This window comes from Patagioenas fasciata, chromosome 4 (assembly GCF_037038585.1).
Source record: "Patagioenas fasciata isolate bPatFas1 chromosome 4, bPatFas1.hap1, whole genome shotgun sequence".
Lineage (NCBI taxonomy): Eukaryota > Metazoa > Chordata > Aves > Columbiformes > Columbidae > Patagioenas > Patagioenas fasciata.
The window spans coordinates 74793400-74808826 of record NC_092523.1 but is presented as its reverse complement, the minus strand read 5'-3'; the positions used below and the strand labels follow the sequence as shown (position 1 = coordinate 74808826).

Below are 15427 nucleotides of genomic sequence, written 5' to 3'. Positions count from 1 at the left end.
TAAGCACAGCATGTGGAAGTGGAGCTTTTATCAGCAGCAAATGTTATCAAGATGAAGAATTACTATTTTACAGTTATATTGTCAGGTACATTTCAAATGTCCCTCACTTTGCATCAGGTCTTTAGGCAAGGAGTTGGCTGTTCCAACAACAGATTCACAACACTGGTCATCTGATGATTCTGAATATAAACAGTTTGATCATCACATGTGATAATATGAGAACAGAAAGTAAATATTCACAGAGTACTACAACTCTGCCACTTCCCACTATTTGCAGTTCTTCCTTTGGTTTCGGCAGGCACTGGAGCTGCCTTGAAGCTATGGGCAGCCACTGACTGTCCTCTATTTTAAGAAAGCCTATAATTTCCTTACTCTACAGCAACACAACACTATATAATAATCAAAAGAATAATCTGGATCCCACCTCATTTTTTCTTGAAAGTAGAGAAAACAAGATAAATGAACCATTAATGAATTTGAAAGCATATATTTCAGTGGTAAGGATGATGATTAACTCAGATTAGGTGTATCAACTGCTAAACTTGTCTACTGTAACCCCAATGAGCATGCTGAGTCTTTTACTTCTAATAACAAGTATGTGATTTTCCCCTTAAAATTATGTTTCTACAGATAGAGGACAAGCAGTCTAACTATATTTTATGCTAACACTCAACCTCCAAGTCACCAGTTTTATTTTCAGCCTATTGGTTGGAGACTTAACCCTCTCCTGTTTTTCTTCAGAACAGATAAGTAACTGTTCATACAATAGTGGTAATGACAACCAATTTCTCAGAGTCTACCAAAATGAAATATGTCTGCAATTTCCTATTTTCTGGGTACCCTTTTTCTCCTGTCTATCCAAAGCATCAGCTTTATTCACTGCTTTGTTTTACAGCTGAGACTCTGCCAAGATTCATAATTTCCTGCTTACACAGCAATCTAAACCAGACCTTTTAATCAGATTCTCTATTGTGAATCTCTTTCCTTTTCACTTTTACCTAAGACTCATGAGCCCTGAGAATTAGAGAAGTGATGGTTTGTTTCCATCTTCTCCTCTCATTTCCTTTCTTTTATCACATATTCAAACATGATTTAAAAGGTGAATATACACAAAAATACAGAGATTGTATCTGAACTCATACCATATTTTATGCTGAGGCCACCAACTAAATCTAAGACAGCTTACATCCACAAATTTCTAGGCAAGGATCAGTTCAAGCCATCAGTTTAATATAGAACATATCAGATACAGAACTCAAACCAAAAGACCAATATTTCATGTAGAAGTATTTTAAAAACTGGGCCCACACTTTTTAGAGAGCATTTTTCCCAAATTATTACTCCTTTGCAATTAAGACCAAGGAATGTGATTTCCCCATAATTTAACTGTTACAAGAATTATCAAAGAACAGGAAACTAAATACAGTTATTTCAAGCCATAAGCATCAGATTTTCTTAGGAAAGAGGAAAGCAATTTTCTGTATTTAACATATAGCAGTTTTAATGCAAACAAAATAAGAAAAAAATCATTGGAATACACCCTCCCCTGATCTCTTATGTAGGTTCATGTTATCCACAGTAAACACTGTAACAGTTTTACTGACAGTTTATGTCTTACATTACTGATAAACAGATATCTATTCAAATAAGCTTGCTAACACTAGTAGTAGAATCTTTATTAAGCACAAACTGGTATACCTGTCATTAGCCCAACGGGTTTGGTAGATATGATTTTTTACCGCTAGGATGTTAGTCCACAAGTTTATAACTAGTCATTTTGTTAACTACAGGCAACATAGGGTTAACAGAAAAGTCCTCTAACAGCCTTCATTTTCTACAGTTACATGTTGGCAACTCCATCTCCTATTAACTTCTAAAAACTCCAAATCATTTCAAAACTTCTTTCATTAAAGATATTAGCGATTGAGTGGCTTAGGGAATTGGCTAGAGCCCAGTGTACAGTCCCTTCGATGCAGAACAACCCTACCTCCTCGCTCAGAGTATTCGTTGTCTGAAGGTTAACTTCCTTGTGGCACAGTCTGATGGACTAAAAGCCCTAGCACAAAATGGGCTGAGGGGAAATTCACACTGCATTCAGGATCAGACTACATTCCATACACAAACTACCTAATACCCATTCTTAGAGCTGCATGACCAGGAGCAGGATGTTAGATCCAACCAACAGGCTGGGCAAACGGTTTGGAGATATCTCAGACTGTTATACTGGGAAATGACGAGCTCACAGGTTGTTGTTATCTTTATCCTTTGCCATAAAGCAAAACTATTCAATTCCTTACATATCTTACTCTTGTTAATAACTATGAGTTAATTCCTGTTAACTGTGTAACTGTTTCAATCTTCTATTTTTTATCGTTTTAAAAATATGATGCCCCTACCCTTCACCTGCGAGTTTCACAGATATTTTTTATTTTTTCAACTTTGCTATTAGAAGAACTCCATGGTCAGAAGATGAGCATTTGCAAGGATCTGGAGCCTAAATTATTTGTATTCCTCTCACAGCTCAGGTTTCTGGAGGAAGCTTGGAAGAGGTGGTGCTTGTTAAATGCTAAATGCTACAGAGAAGGCTTCTAGGACTCTCTTTCACTGGCACCACAGTCATTTCTTAACACAGAAAATCCTTGTGTATCACAGACTCCATTCTCTATTTTCATAGTTCACTCCCTATCTCACCAGAGAAAGAAAACATGATAATAACTCCACATTTTCAAAACCAATTTTGCTTAATACTTTCATTGTGTGTGTATGAATAAGCAATAGTTTTTGCATTGAGACATCTCAAGCTTCTGTTCTATGTCTACTGAATGCTCTTTGAACTATGGCCTTTTTGTTCATAATAATTTTTGTAAAGCACAAAAATACTGACTATGGGTTTTGTCCTCACCCTTTCCCCCACAGATTATTAGCAATTAGTATTTTAAACAATGTGCATTTCTATGGCATGTTGTAGTAGCATTCTGCATCTGACCCCATAATACAATGCACAGTATGTTCCCAGGGGCCTGGCAGGGACATGAGACCAAAAAAGGGAGGGGTTGGTCACTGGAAGGCTGATAAATATACTGGCAAACATTATAAAAATATACAAACTATATTAATTATAGAGCTCTTCTTATGAGTGCATAGTTCCTTGCTCTTTTTAAAACACCCAAACTCCTCAAGACTTGCTCACAAGAGTGGAAAGAAACCAGTCCTTTCTGAAACATCTGGCTTTCCCAGCTGTTGGAATTGAATCGTCCATTTCTGCTACTCATTTGCCCTCAGGGTTTCTTATGTTCCTTCAGTGCTCTTTGGACATCACAAATGGAAAAGCACTACTTTGAAGGAAATAATAAAGCAATAGGACATAAGCAGTTAAACTAAAGGTTCTTATCTACATCTAAATAGGACTTTTGTAAGAGAAAGGAGATTTCAAAATATTATTGCCAAACTGAATTATTTTTCCAGGTTTCCTTTTAAGCGACAGAGACCTTCTTATGGTAGTTGGAGCATTAAATGGATCAACATATAAGATTAGTGTCAGGATATATATTCTTTATAATAAAGTATCACATCATAAATATACCAAATGGGTACAAAAAGGTGAATGATTCTTAAAAGTATATTTTCTTTTTCATATCAAAGTCCAATATGCTCTGTTCAGTGATGAAGCAGTTTAAATTTGCAGACAGTGACTTAAAAACAGTCTCTTCCACAGCTCTAGCCCTGTTGTCAGCTTGGGCTGGAGGTGGAAGATCTTATGAAGAGATCAGCACAGAATGAATATGTTCTACATGTGAGCCTTTTTCTATAGAAGGTAGTGTTGATGGTGCTCCAATCCACACAATGTCAGACAGATTGCCATGTTACGTACAGCTCCCAAAGAGACTAATACAGGGCAAAAATTGCTCACGCAACTACATTTTATTTTGCCTACAAGAGGCCTCAGAAAAGACATGCAATAAGGGAGGCTGTCCAGAAGGTGCCTGCATATAAACTGGATAAATCATTTGATTAGGTATTAACAACTGCAAAAGAAAAGTACAGAAAGCCAAATAAAGTTCAGTATCTCTGGGAAAAGTAACACTTGAACCTCTCCTATCTTGACCAATGTGGAGCTCATAGGCTCACAGATTTATGACTTCTTTGTTATAATAAAAACAACTTAGTATGAACATATTGCACATATGAACAGCAGCAATTACAATGGAAGCCGATAGTTCAATTCCTAAAAAAAAATTAAGGTATTAAAGAAACAAGGCTGCAAGAGTACCTAGGCTTTGACAGGCTCCCATATTGCATCCTTCCTCTAACTCCTATGGGTACAATACACACTCAAAGTAATGTTCTCCACCATAAGTGATCCAAATCAGGAAAGATGAAGGAGTGAGTGGAAGGAACTAGAAACATATTTGCAACACTAAGCAGTATGGCAAAGATAAGCTGGAGGCAAAACTCTAGTCCCTATTCAATGACAAACATTTCTATGGCATAGATTCCCTTCTGAGATCTCATCCAAGGAAGGTCCTTGAGATAACCTCATCATTTTAAGAAACTTTCTTTCAGAACCCTATGCCTGCTGGATAATCTGCATTTTTTTTATTCTGGGCCATTTAATTCTTTGGAGGGCATTGCATGTGTAACCAGCCAGATGTTAAAGCTGGTTTCACACAGGATTCAAACACCATTTGTCTTTACTTACTATGCTGCAGTATTTTTGAGAAAGTCCCTAGAGAATGTGAAATCATCGTGAATACTTTGGGATTTGTTCTCAGAAAGAGAGAGTTGTTTCAGCCCAGCTTAGCTCACAGTCTTTGACCCTGGTCAACAAAACCACCTCCCATCATATAAGCATGCCTGCATTTTCTCTCTTCCTGCTGAAAGTATTTTGTTGAATCTCCTCTAGTCCCTCTTACAACATCTGGCTTCTTTGTTCTGCCTTTATTAATTTTCCACTACTTCAAACCTCCTGCCTGCAGATAGGAAGAAAAAAAACCCTGGCTTTCTCAGCCAGCTATTGTCACAAGCTATTTCCATTCTCAACAACTAACTTCCACAAGGTATCCCTGGTCTGCAAGGAATGTGGTGAAGCCCTGGTCAGCAGCATGAGAAACACATTTGAAAGGGATTTTTTGAAAATTAAAAAGTCTTATAACTCCATGAAGTCATCCAGAACATATCAGCTACACACAGATTCTGCAAAGTTATCAAAATCACTCGTATGTGGGAAAGTTCAACCCCTTGGGAAATGCCACTGATTTCTCTCCCAAACTTTATCGAAGCTTTATCCATGTGGGCATGAATAAGCACCAATTCCTGAATGATGAATACGCAAAGACAACCTAAATACGTTTTTGCAAACAACTTATGAGACAAAAGTTTTTGCTTGAAATGTTCTCTCAGCAATTTCAAAACAAGGAACAAATTCACAAAAATCTAGGTCTTGCGCTTAAACAGACTGCAAACTGGAAAAGGGCAACATTTGCATGTATTATTTACTACAAATGGACCATCCTTGTCTTGACAAAACTCTTAGGATAAACTGACCTTTTGTGTCTTTTCAGTTTCTTCCTCCATTTCACAGAACAAGGGAACGTTTGTTCATGCTTCAAGCAAAAACCACTAAGGACCAGATTCCCAAAAGAATGCTGAAAAAACAGGCTGTGTGCATACAGCCAGAACGCATATACGCAGAATATCTTTATGGTAGGTTACTCAACAGTCTGTTAAGTAGAAACAGCTACATGTCTGTAGGTACACACCTGTGTTCATGCCAGTGTGACATCAAACTAGAGATGTATGTACCTCACTTGGTTTCAGCATAGTATGGCTATAGGAAACAGCCAAATCAGGCACATGTGCCTGGTTGTGGCACTGGAATGTGGACAGTGATGAATCCTGATGTATAAAGTGTCTGTTCAACTCCCCAAATATGCATGTGGAAGAAATATGTATTTTAAATCTAATATATTATTGTTGTATATTAAAAACATATTTCCAGCATTTACAATATATTGTAACTATAATCAACCTGCCACTTTTAAATAATATGAATAACGTATGAGATAATGCTATATGGCACATGTGCTTCCTAGAAATGAAAACAAAATAGGTTTGACAAACTGGCTTACCTGTCTTCCTATTCTCTCACTACCTGGCCAAATAATGACCAAAATTGGTAGGACAGGATTGGGCCAAAAATAGAAGTATGTAGGTAACAGTACATGGGTATATGTAGGTAATAGCATGACAAAAAGCGAGCAGAACATACACCCCTTGTTGCAAGAATTACATGGGTACTCAATAATATTAATGTAATTGTCAAAATGTATGACTACATACAAATATTCTATCTACAGTGCTTAGTACTGACAGTGTATAAATTTTAGCAAAAGGAGACTCTGAAACAAAATCTTCCGTGCTTTTCAAGAAAATCCCCTATAAATACGAATCTGGAGAAATGTGATATTTCTATTTCTTCTCTTAGGGGAGAAAAAGACAACCCCAGGAAAAAAAAAAAAAAGCTATATATATTTTTTTCTGGAACAATGGGAAAACTATTTGGGGCAGAGCCTACTTTTATAAAGATGAATGAAAGAGTGGAGAATGAAGTGTAAAACAGATTAAAAATTTTATAAAGAACATAAGGCAGACAAAGGAATATGCTCTGAATGATAAAGACCATACAGTTCACCAACACTTCTGTTAGTGTTGAGAGAATATTTGAAGGAAGAAATATTGGGAAACATATAACTGGAGTGGTAAACTACACTTTATAATCCACATTATTAAGTAACGATTAAAAATACATGAGAAGAGCAAAAGCTGAGCACCAGTTATGATGCACTATTTACACCTACATCTTTGTAAGCTCCATGTCTTCTTGTTCATTAAAGAACTTGTTTCTTTTAGGAACCAGCTGCAGCTGGTTGCTTGTAAAAGTAAGAACAATAAAAATTGCTAAGTAAACTCTTGTTCTTCCTCTTTTTAGAAAGAGATGATTTTCTGATTGTCAACATTATTTTTATGTGCCAAGTTTTCTATCATTTTATATCATTGACATTTCTGATGGGTTTTTTTTGCTTTGCAACCTACCCAATGACCTAAAGTAAACAAAACAACACCAAGAAATATAACACTAAAATGGGTGAAGACTGGAATACAGACAAAAAGTGGAAAACAGATAACTTGTCTTTTTTAGAAGAGATAAGAAAGAATAAGGACTGTTGGTCAGATATAATTAAATAAAAAAGGTAGAATCCCTGCTATACTTTTTGCATCTTGGAACATACCATTTTCTTCATTAATGTTTAGATTTGAAGAACAAAGCCAAAATGAACTGGATAATAAGCTCATCAAAAATAAAGCGTTACTTGCTGAATATTCTGCACCACAGCATGAATTTTGGCATGGGCTTTTTTTTCCCCCACTTGATTTGCTGCTGAGCTGGTGGACAATTAGAAATTCTGAAATCTGACTACGAATCATGGACACAAGCTCGTCCACACTGTTCTTGATGAATCTACAACATACTCTTTATCAGCAAAGCTGATAAACACAGAGCTAATCTTGGCTGAGCACAGATAGACATACAAGTTTATTTGAAAGAATTTGACGTATAATGTGCAACAGAATCATCCAGATAAAATATCTGAAGTTTTGCATTTCGCTTCTTTACAGGAATATGGTCCTAAGATTATGTGTTATCATGCACAACTGTGTAACTGCTACATCGTTGTACCAATTACACTATGTCAATGCTATTTTTCACATAAACAGTGTTGACAGAAATGTATACTGCAGCCCTGAGGCTGTAGAAATGTGCAAACTCCCAAATGGAGCTTTTATTTTATCCACATTGCTGTTTGATAACTCTGCTATTTGGTTCTTTTTGTTCTCTGTCTCTAGCCTGTATTTGTGCTTAAAGTACAACCTTGGCCATTAAGGAATATTGTTACACAAGAGAATTATCATCTCGGGGAGGAAGGTGATCATACAAAAGACATCATTGTTGTAAACTGAAGTGTTTGATTGAAGGTATTTTATTAATACAGCTAGGAGTTCTAATTTTCATAGCTTAAGGCTAACTCTAAAAAATTAATAAATCTTCTAGGAAAATGTAATAAGAAAACAGAATCTCAATTCACTTTTTTTTCACTGTTGCCTTGTCCATGATGCAGGAAGCCTAACAAACAAGCATCTATTAAATTGTTCATCTCTGTAATTGCTTTTGTGTTTCTGTGAGACTGGAAAATGTTAAAATATGGATTTTATTTTCTTTTTAATTTGGAAAACTATGTAATTTTTTCTGTATGTAATTATGTAATTATTACTGTAGACCTAGGTCCTGCAAGTATCTCTGAAACCAACGAAATACTGTAAGTACATTGAATGTTGGATCAGATCTCACATGAAGGACTTCACCTTCTTTGATTTACATTAAGAGGAAACAATTGGTTTATGACTTCAGTTTCATATGTGGTTTTAGTGTCATAGCATTTGAACATCAAAATGCTAACTTCAGCTACATTGCAGCATATACCTAGCAGGTGACTTTGGAATGAAGGATCAGTCCCAAGATCCAGCAGATCAGTATCCTAACAGTTACAGTCACTAGCACCTGATAGAGCAGAGTGGGGAAACTTTCCTTAAATCCACTCATTAAACTAAGAGGATTCAAGCTTATACTTCCTAGCCTCCAGCAAAGTGTCATAACACCTGCATTGGGAGACACTGGGAGAAAAAGTGCCATTCAGCATCCTTTTGAAGCTGGACCTCTGTCTAGTAAAGAATGCATCCAGAAGGTTGGTATACAAAAAGGGCATACAGACAGCAGCACTGTGTCCTGGTCAAGGTTCATGCTCCCAGGATTTTTTCATCCATTTACTGTTTCATACAGAACTGTAAATAATCTTTAGAACAGGGAACAGAACCTTTACAATTACTGGAATCAGTTCAGATAACTCTGAACTCATTTTGTTATCCACATAAAACATGCCCATTCTTTTTTTACTCTCCACTTCTGATTTCCATGACTTATTATGGTGGAGTTCCCAGTCCAACCACACATTTTGCTGGTATTTCTTTTCATCAGTTCTGAATTTGCTTCCTTGAAATTTCATGAATATGCCCTTGTTGCGCTACCCTCTCAGAAACCTTCTTTCATTGTTTTATTGTAGTTATTTCCCTTTTGTTTAAGGCAAACAATTCTAGCCTTTTCATTTTCATTTTTTACTTGCACGAGTAATTTTCCACAGGATAACTGGCACAAAGCATTATTCTAAATGATACAGCATAGTAGATTTCTATAAAGACATTTAATATTTTCCATATGATCCTTCACCCTTTTACATTCTAGTGTATAGCTTATATTTTCAAACACAGCTGCACAATAAACTGTCTATTGTGACATCTTGACGTCCCTGGACCAATCAACACAAGCTATTAATATGTATATTGAATGCAGTTACATCGTGTGATAATTCTTTGAGAGCAGGAAATACCCAGTATTTTATCAGATTCATTAATTAATCCATTCATGCCTAAATTTCTTATGTTTTCAGGTTTTCTCCATCTCTCCAGAAATTCATTTTTACCAGTCTATATAGTACCACTACACTCTGCCTGTTGATCCCTGTCATCAAACTGAATCAGAAAACCAAACTGTCAGCTCACTATATTGAATATAAATCCATTAGGAGGTGTAAATGGGAAGGGAAAGGCAGTCATTTAATCCTCTTCTATGTCTAGGTTGCAAATTTCTGATTAAAAGCAGAAGTTTGCTACGGAATAAAGCTGCTTCGGGAAACAGAATAGCTCGATTGCAGAATAGAACTGTGTTCCTTTTGCACTGGAAACACACAGACTAGGAGCATGCAAGGGATGAAAGAGCATGGTTTGTGTCACTCGGGAATTATTCCATCGTCAAAGAAATTCCTCAGGAGCCACTGCCATTGTGTTCGCAGACCCTCTGTGACAGGGCAACTAAACAAAGAATCAGGCTAATAAATTATGTAAAACGCATTCAGCTGAAATTGCATGTTCAAAGATATAGGAAAAACACAGACTCACACATTTGATAGAAAATGATGAAGGACGTGAAATCCAGTACAAACAGGGAAGAGCCACATGTTCTTCAGCTGTTGTTACCTGCAAAACTCATTTGGAAAGGGTTTCTGATCTAATATCTAGGAGGTGTAAAATAAGGATATATTCCTACAGTTCAGAAAAAAAGAAACAGAAGGAACTAGTGCAGAGTCTGCCCTTCCGAGCGATGGACCACCATGCAATAAACGCCTTACACAACGATCAAAATGTGCCCTACGTTACACTGCCTGCTGTGTTTGTAGGTGGTGATCAATGAGAGTTCTGGGTTGAATTTGATAACTGTGAAATAAACGTGTGTGTATTATTACAACAGCTAATTTTACAAATATTTGTGGAAAAGCTTTGAAGAAAGTGAGGGATCTGCAGGTCTCAGTCCAGCTGCTAACACCAGTTCTCAAAATACCAGCCGGCCAGAGCCAGAATTTTACAGAGGATGTACCAGTTCTGAGAGGAGCCAGAATTTTATGGAGTGACTTTTAGGAATCACTCCTATTAACCATGTGTACTGTTTTAATATGCTCTCAAAAACAGAAATAAAGTTTTTGTTTGCAACTAATTTTTGCAATAATATGCACTCAAGACAGTGCCCAAAAACTTTGTATCATTAGAACAGCCATCATACATGAGAATTCTCTAAACTCAGCGCAAGATGCAGTGCCTATGTATTCCTGACCTACCAGAAGAATTGTGAGCTCTCTGAAAATTTATGGGAAAGATGTGTAAAAGACAAGTATATAGCCAACTGGTGGAATTTACAGAGCTATAAATGCTCTTGAACTCAGTAAAATGAGAACCTTAAACAGCTACACTTCAGAACAGTACATGTGCTGCTTTGGATCCTAAAGAAATCATTGATACAGAATAACAGTGAGAATTGTTGGAAACGCATTAATTGGGTAAATTGCTGAAACCAGATTCTACCTTTGTTATTTTCTATGTGAAATGTTTAGTCACGTGACATATAGACAAGCTATTCCACAAATAAATAAATTAAACAACTGAAAAACATCAATGTAAGAAAAACAAGCCTAAGGGGCCAAAAAAGATAAACCAAAGATAACACACTCAGACAAATGCCTAGACATAGTACAAGATCACATTCAATTTTACCTGAGCTACTCAATAACAATTTGGCTGGGATAGAGTTAATTTTCTTTATAGTAGCTAGTATGTGTTTTGGATTTGCACTGAAAACAGTGTGGGTAATACAGAGGTGTTTCCGTTATTGCTGAGCAGGGCTTACACAGAGTCAAGGCCTTTTCTGCCTCTCACACCACTCACCAGCAAGTGGGCTGGGGGTGCACAAGAAGCTGGGAGGGGACACAGCTGAGACAGCTGATCCCAACGGACCAGAGGGATATTCCACACCATATGACATCATGGTCGCATATAAAGATGGAGAAAGAAGGATCAAGCGATCAGGGATAACTCCAGGCTTGAAAATGATCCAAGAGCGACACATACTGGTATGTAACCCTGTATTTTCTCCCTGAGGTAAATTTGCCACTGACCTCAGGGACAGATTTTTCCCTGAATACAAGGGAGAACCTCCTATAAGAAAGATCCTTTGTTGAACAATTTGTCTAGGGACCGAGATGTTAGCAAAGGTTCCCCATGAGACCTCACCCAAATAATACGTCTCTGATATTTTAGCCCTAAGTAAATACCATACTTATTTTGAGAAATAGCAGCCCTGTGATATTACTGAGTTGCTTTTTTTTTAAAAAAATTGAAACAAATGCTATTAAGGATTCAAAATTATGGCTACTTACATTACAGGACTAGCAAGAACATAACCCTGTGTGTTAGTATACTATTTTAAGTCATAACTTTCAAAGATGACCATTTATTGTAAAGTGTTTATTGTGACATACTTAAAGCATGCATGAAAAATCAAGCAAGAAAAATACTTAACCTTGAACATCATAAAACTAGCATGAAAAAGCTCTCCCTCAAACTAGCATCAAACCCAGTCTGCCAAGCAAGCATCTCCAAAAGCAGAGTAACACCCCAAATTATTTCTGGAAGTCTTTGCCTGAGTGATCTTCCTTTGCTAGATTCAAAGAAAACACTTCAATGCATCAGAATCTGTAACAAAACATGCGGAACACCAACACTTAAGCAATTTTAGCAGGAAGAGAAGTCACAGCACCTGACAGGAGGAGCAAAGTCCATTGCTGCTTTGGGATACTTGATATGTACTTCACATAGCTGTGAAAGTAGGCCTGGGTAGTTTGTACACTCAAGTCACATTCTTGTCTCTTCTGTTTTCAACCTGATCACCTCCTTATGGACCTTTCAGCTGGTCATGCATTTTACATTTAACACAGCCTGGACTGTTCCTACATTGTCCCATTTAGCAAAACAGTGTGCAATACCCTGTGATAAAACACCAGAGATTATAAAACTTACTCATGATTTCTAAATATAAGGGATGTTAATCTGGTGGAAGAGGCTCCTATCCAGAATGCTACCCCTAATGAAATTGTTCTAAAATCAATTTACAATGCAAAGCTCACGTCAAAGAAGCAAAAAGACAAAGAAAAACTGTCATTATAGACAAAAAAAAATTAAAAAAAGGTAACTCACCACCATCTGTCACTTGGTTTCCAGGTGTTGTTTCCTTTCCTGTTGAAACAAAAATGTCACCATGTCAGACACCTGACTTGACTGCTACACAAAGCATTCAATGGCTAAACATGTCTTGCTATTGATCTATTTCCAATTTATTGTACTGCTTCTGTCCAGATTATTCTAGAACAGCTACAGAAGTGTGTTGTCATCTGTAGGCAAACACTGCCATGGTGGACAAAGCCAATAGAGCTAAAGACATGATCGACCAGTATCCTCAGATAAGCATTTCCAGTTCCATCTCTTTCACTCAGTCTTCACATGGAGCACTCTCAGATCTTCCAAACTTTCTTGTAAAAAGAGCTCTTTCTCAGTACTGCACTGTTGACAGAATGATGGAGCCTAATAAGTTTTTATTACAATTTGAGCATTTTCACCTAATGAATTCTGTGCAGAAGATTGGTGGTGCCATGCTGTGTTCTTTTTCTGCCATCTTAATTAATACAGAAGACCAACAAGCTAGAAATAATAACAGGAAAATTATGGGTCTTTTTATGCTATAGGACTCTAGTCCACTGCCCTATCTGTGGCCACACAAGCAACAGAAATTGGTTTGTTTACTTGCTTGGTTTGTGTTTTTACCCTGACAGATGTTTCACATACAATAAAAATTCTTTGTAGAAATGTGCTGGTAGAATAATTCTTGTAGTCTTGGTTTAAACACCAACTGTTCAAACTCAAATGCAGATCTGCACAACCCACCCCACATTGTACAAACTACCAAGCCTTTTACATTGTTTTACATTTCCTTTATAGTTTTCTATCATCATTTGTTCAAATTTCTACAGTCCTTAACGATCCTATTTTTCACAGGCATATCAACAGAATATTCCGAGGAAAATATATACCCAGATATACAGCTGGACATCCAGGTTCGTAGAGTGGATGCAATTGAAATTTTGGTCACAAACATGACTGAAAACTGAACTGCAGAATACAGGTATTAGTAACAAGCCAGTTCATTAAGAAGTGTATTTAGCTCAGTAGTATCTTTGCTGACAATTGCATCAATGCCTTTCAAGACACAGGAAAACTTTCCAGTGGAAAGATTCATCCCTAGGTAGAGAAAACCTGCTCTACAGTGTGATTGATGAAAAGCAAATGAAAATTGAATTCTGACAAGTGCAGACCAGAATAAGAAAGCTCACTGGCATCTATAGTTGTGAATAATACCTGACCTACGAGGTTGTTTTTCCATGAGCCAGGAGGATAGCACATACAGCTGAGACGGGTTAAAACAGTCGCACATTTCCATCTCTGAAGGTTTTAAAGAACTGTCTGGGTCTGTAACAAATGCTTTAAATAGAGCTAACCCTAGAATCATGGAATCATTTCGATTGGAAATGACCACCAATAAGAACTAAGCCCCTTGCTTGTCATCAGTAGGATGACCCAGCTGATACTCCCAAGACCCTCCTGGCACACCCAGACTGGTATCTTGCCTGAAGTTGATATTTGCCTGTCACCACCACATTGTGTTTTCCCCAAACACATCATACTTCAATACCTGCAAGACTACAAGAAAGAAGTGGCTCTGCTACCACTGATCAAACCTTCCTACCCAGGAAGCCTGGGTAGAACCCTGCACCCAAGGAGCAATCCTGCCCTGCTGAAGAACTCTAGCTGCAGTTCTTCAGCATCTGCAGCCCATTCACAGTATTCCCAGAATCACAATGAGACTAGAAAACTCACACCACTTTCAACAAGTCTCCCTGGAGTAATTATATAACAAAAAAAACCAGCAACGCACAAGATAAACGGTCCCCTGTTCAATTCCTGGACAATTACCATTGCAATAATCAAATAGAAGAACTGAGATTTGTGAACAATAATATTCAAGTCCCAGGAGATAAAGAGGAGGGAAACATCAGATAAGTGCATTAGACTCATTCCCTACACTCAGGGAAGCACCCACATTTGTTCTTGGCTTTTCATTAATCATATGCTCTGATGTATTCTCATCCAAGTAGATTTTGTTCTGAATATAGCATTTTTTAATGGAAAAGTAGAGACATTCTTAATAAGTGAGGTTTCACTTCTTCCTGAATCTCCAAGTGTTATATTTGCACATAGAACGTTCTTTGAAAAAAGGAAATGGAGCGAAACAACAGTTGCCAGGAAAATGAAAACTTTTGGAGTTAAGCCATTGCAATGTCTTTATTTTCCTAAAAATCTTTGGATGAATCATTACTAGTTTTAATTGGCAGTGGCACTGATAAAAATTATGTACTTTGAACAGCAAAGTATATCTAGAGTCTTCCATCAGGGACCAGGTGTTTTAAAATATATTCAAGGTGTATTCCATATGTAAGCTGTTCGCTGTAGATTAATAAAAGCATTCAAGGGGTAAAGGTAGGCAAGCACTATAGTGCTAAGAGACTATTTAAGAAAAAAAAAAAAAGAAATTGTAATTTCCACACACTTATGGTGGTGTTCAATCAAACTGTAATATCATTTTATCCAACATAATAATATGAATTAGTCAAATGAATTAAAAAAATATACAGGCAGTTATGGATCTAGTCACTGGAGTAATCAAGGTCATTTGACCCAGGGAGCCTTAGAACAAGAAAATTATTAATAGATTATTTTTTTTTCAACTAAAAGGACAGTAAACCTGGTCATTTTCTGTACTGCAGATTAAAACAGTTTCTTAAAAATGCAAATGGATTCTTGTTCTTTCATGAAATTA

The 15427-nt window shown here is 36.9% G+C and overlaps 1 protein-coding gene across 1 annotated transcript in view; it reads right to left on the bottom strand.

Annotated features, from left to right (window-relative positions):
* DKK2 (dickkopf WNT signaling pathway inhibitor 2) overlaps positions 1–15427 on the bottom strand; it is a 155576-nt gene that overhangs the window by 98917 nt on the left and 41232 nt on the right. The window contains exon 6 of the mRNA XM_065837078.2: positions 12694–12732. Coding sequence (XP_065693150.2) covers positions 12694–12732 — 39 coding nt within the window. The remainder of the gene's footprint in view (positions 1–12693; positions 12733–15427) is intronic.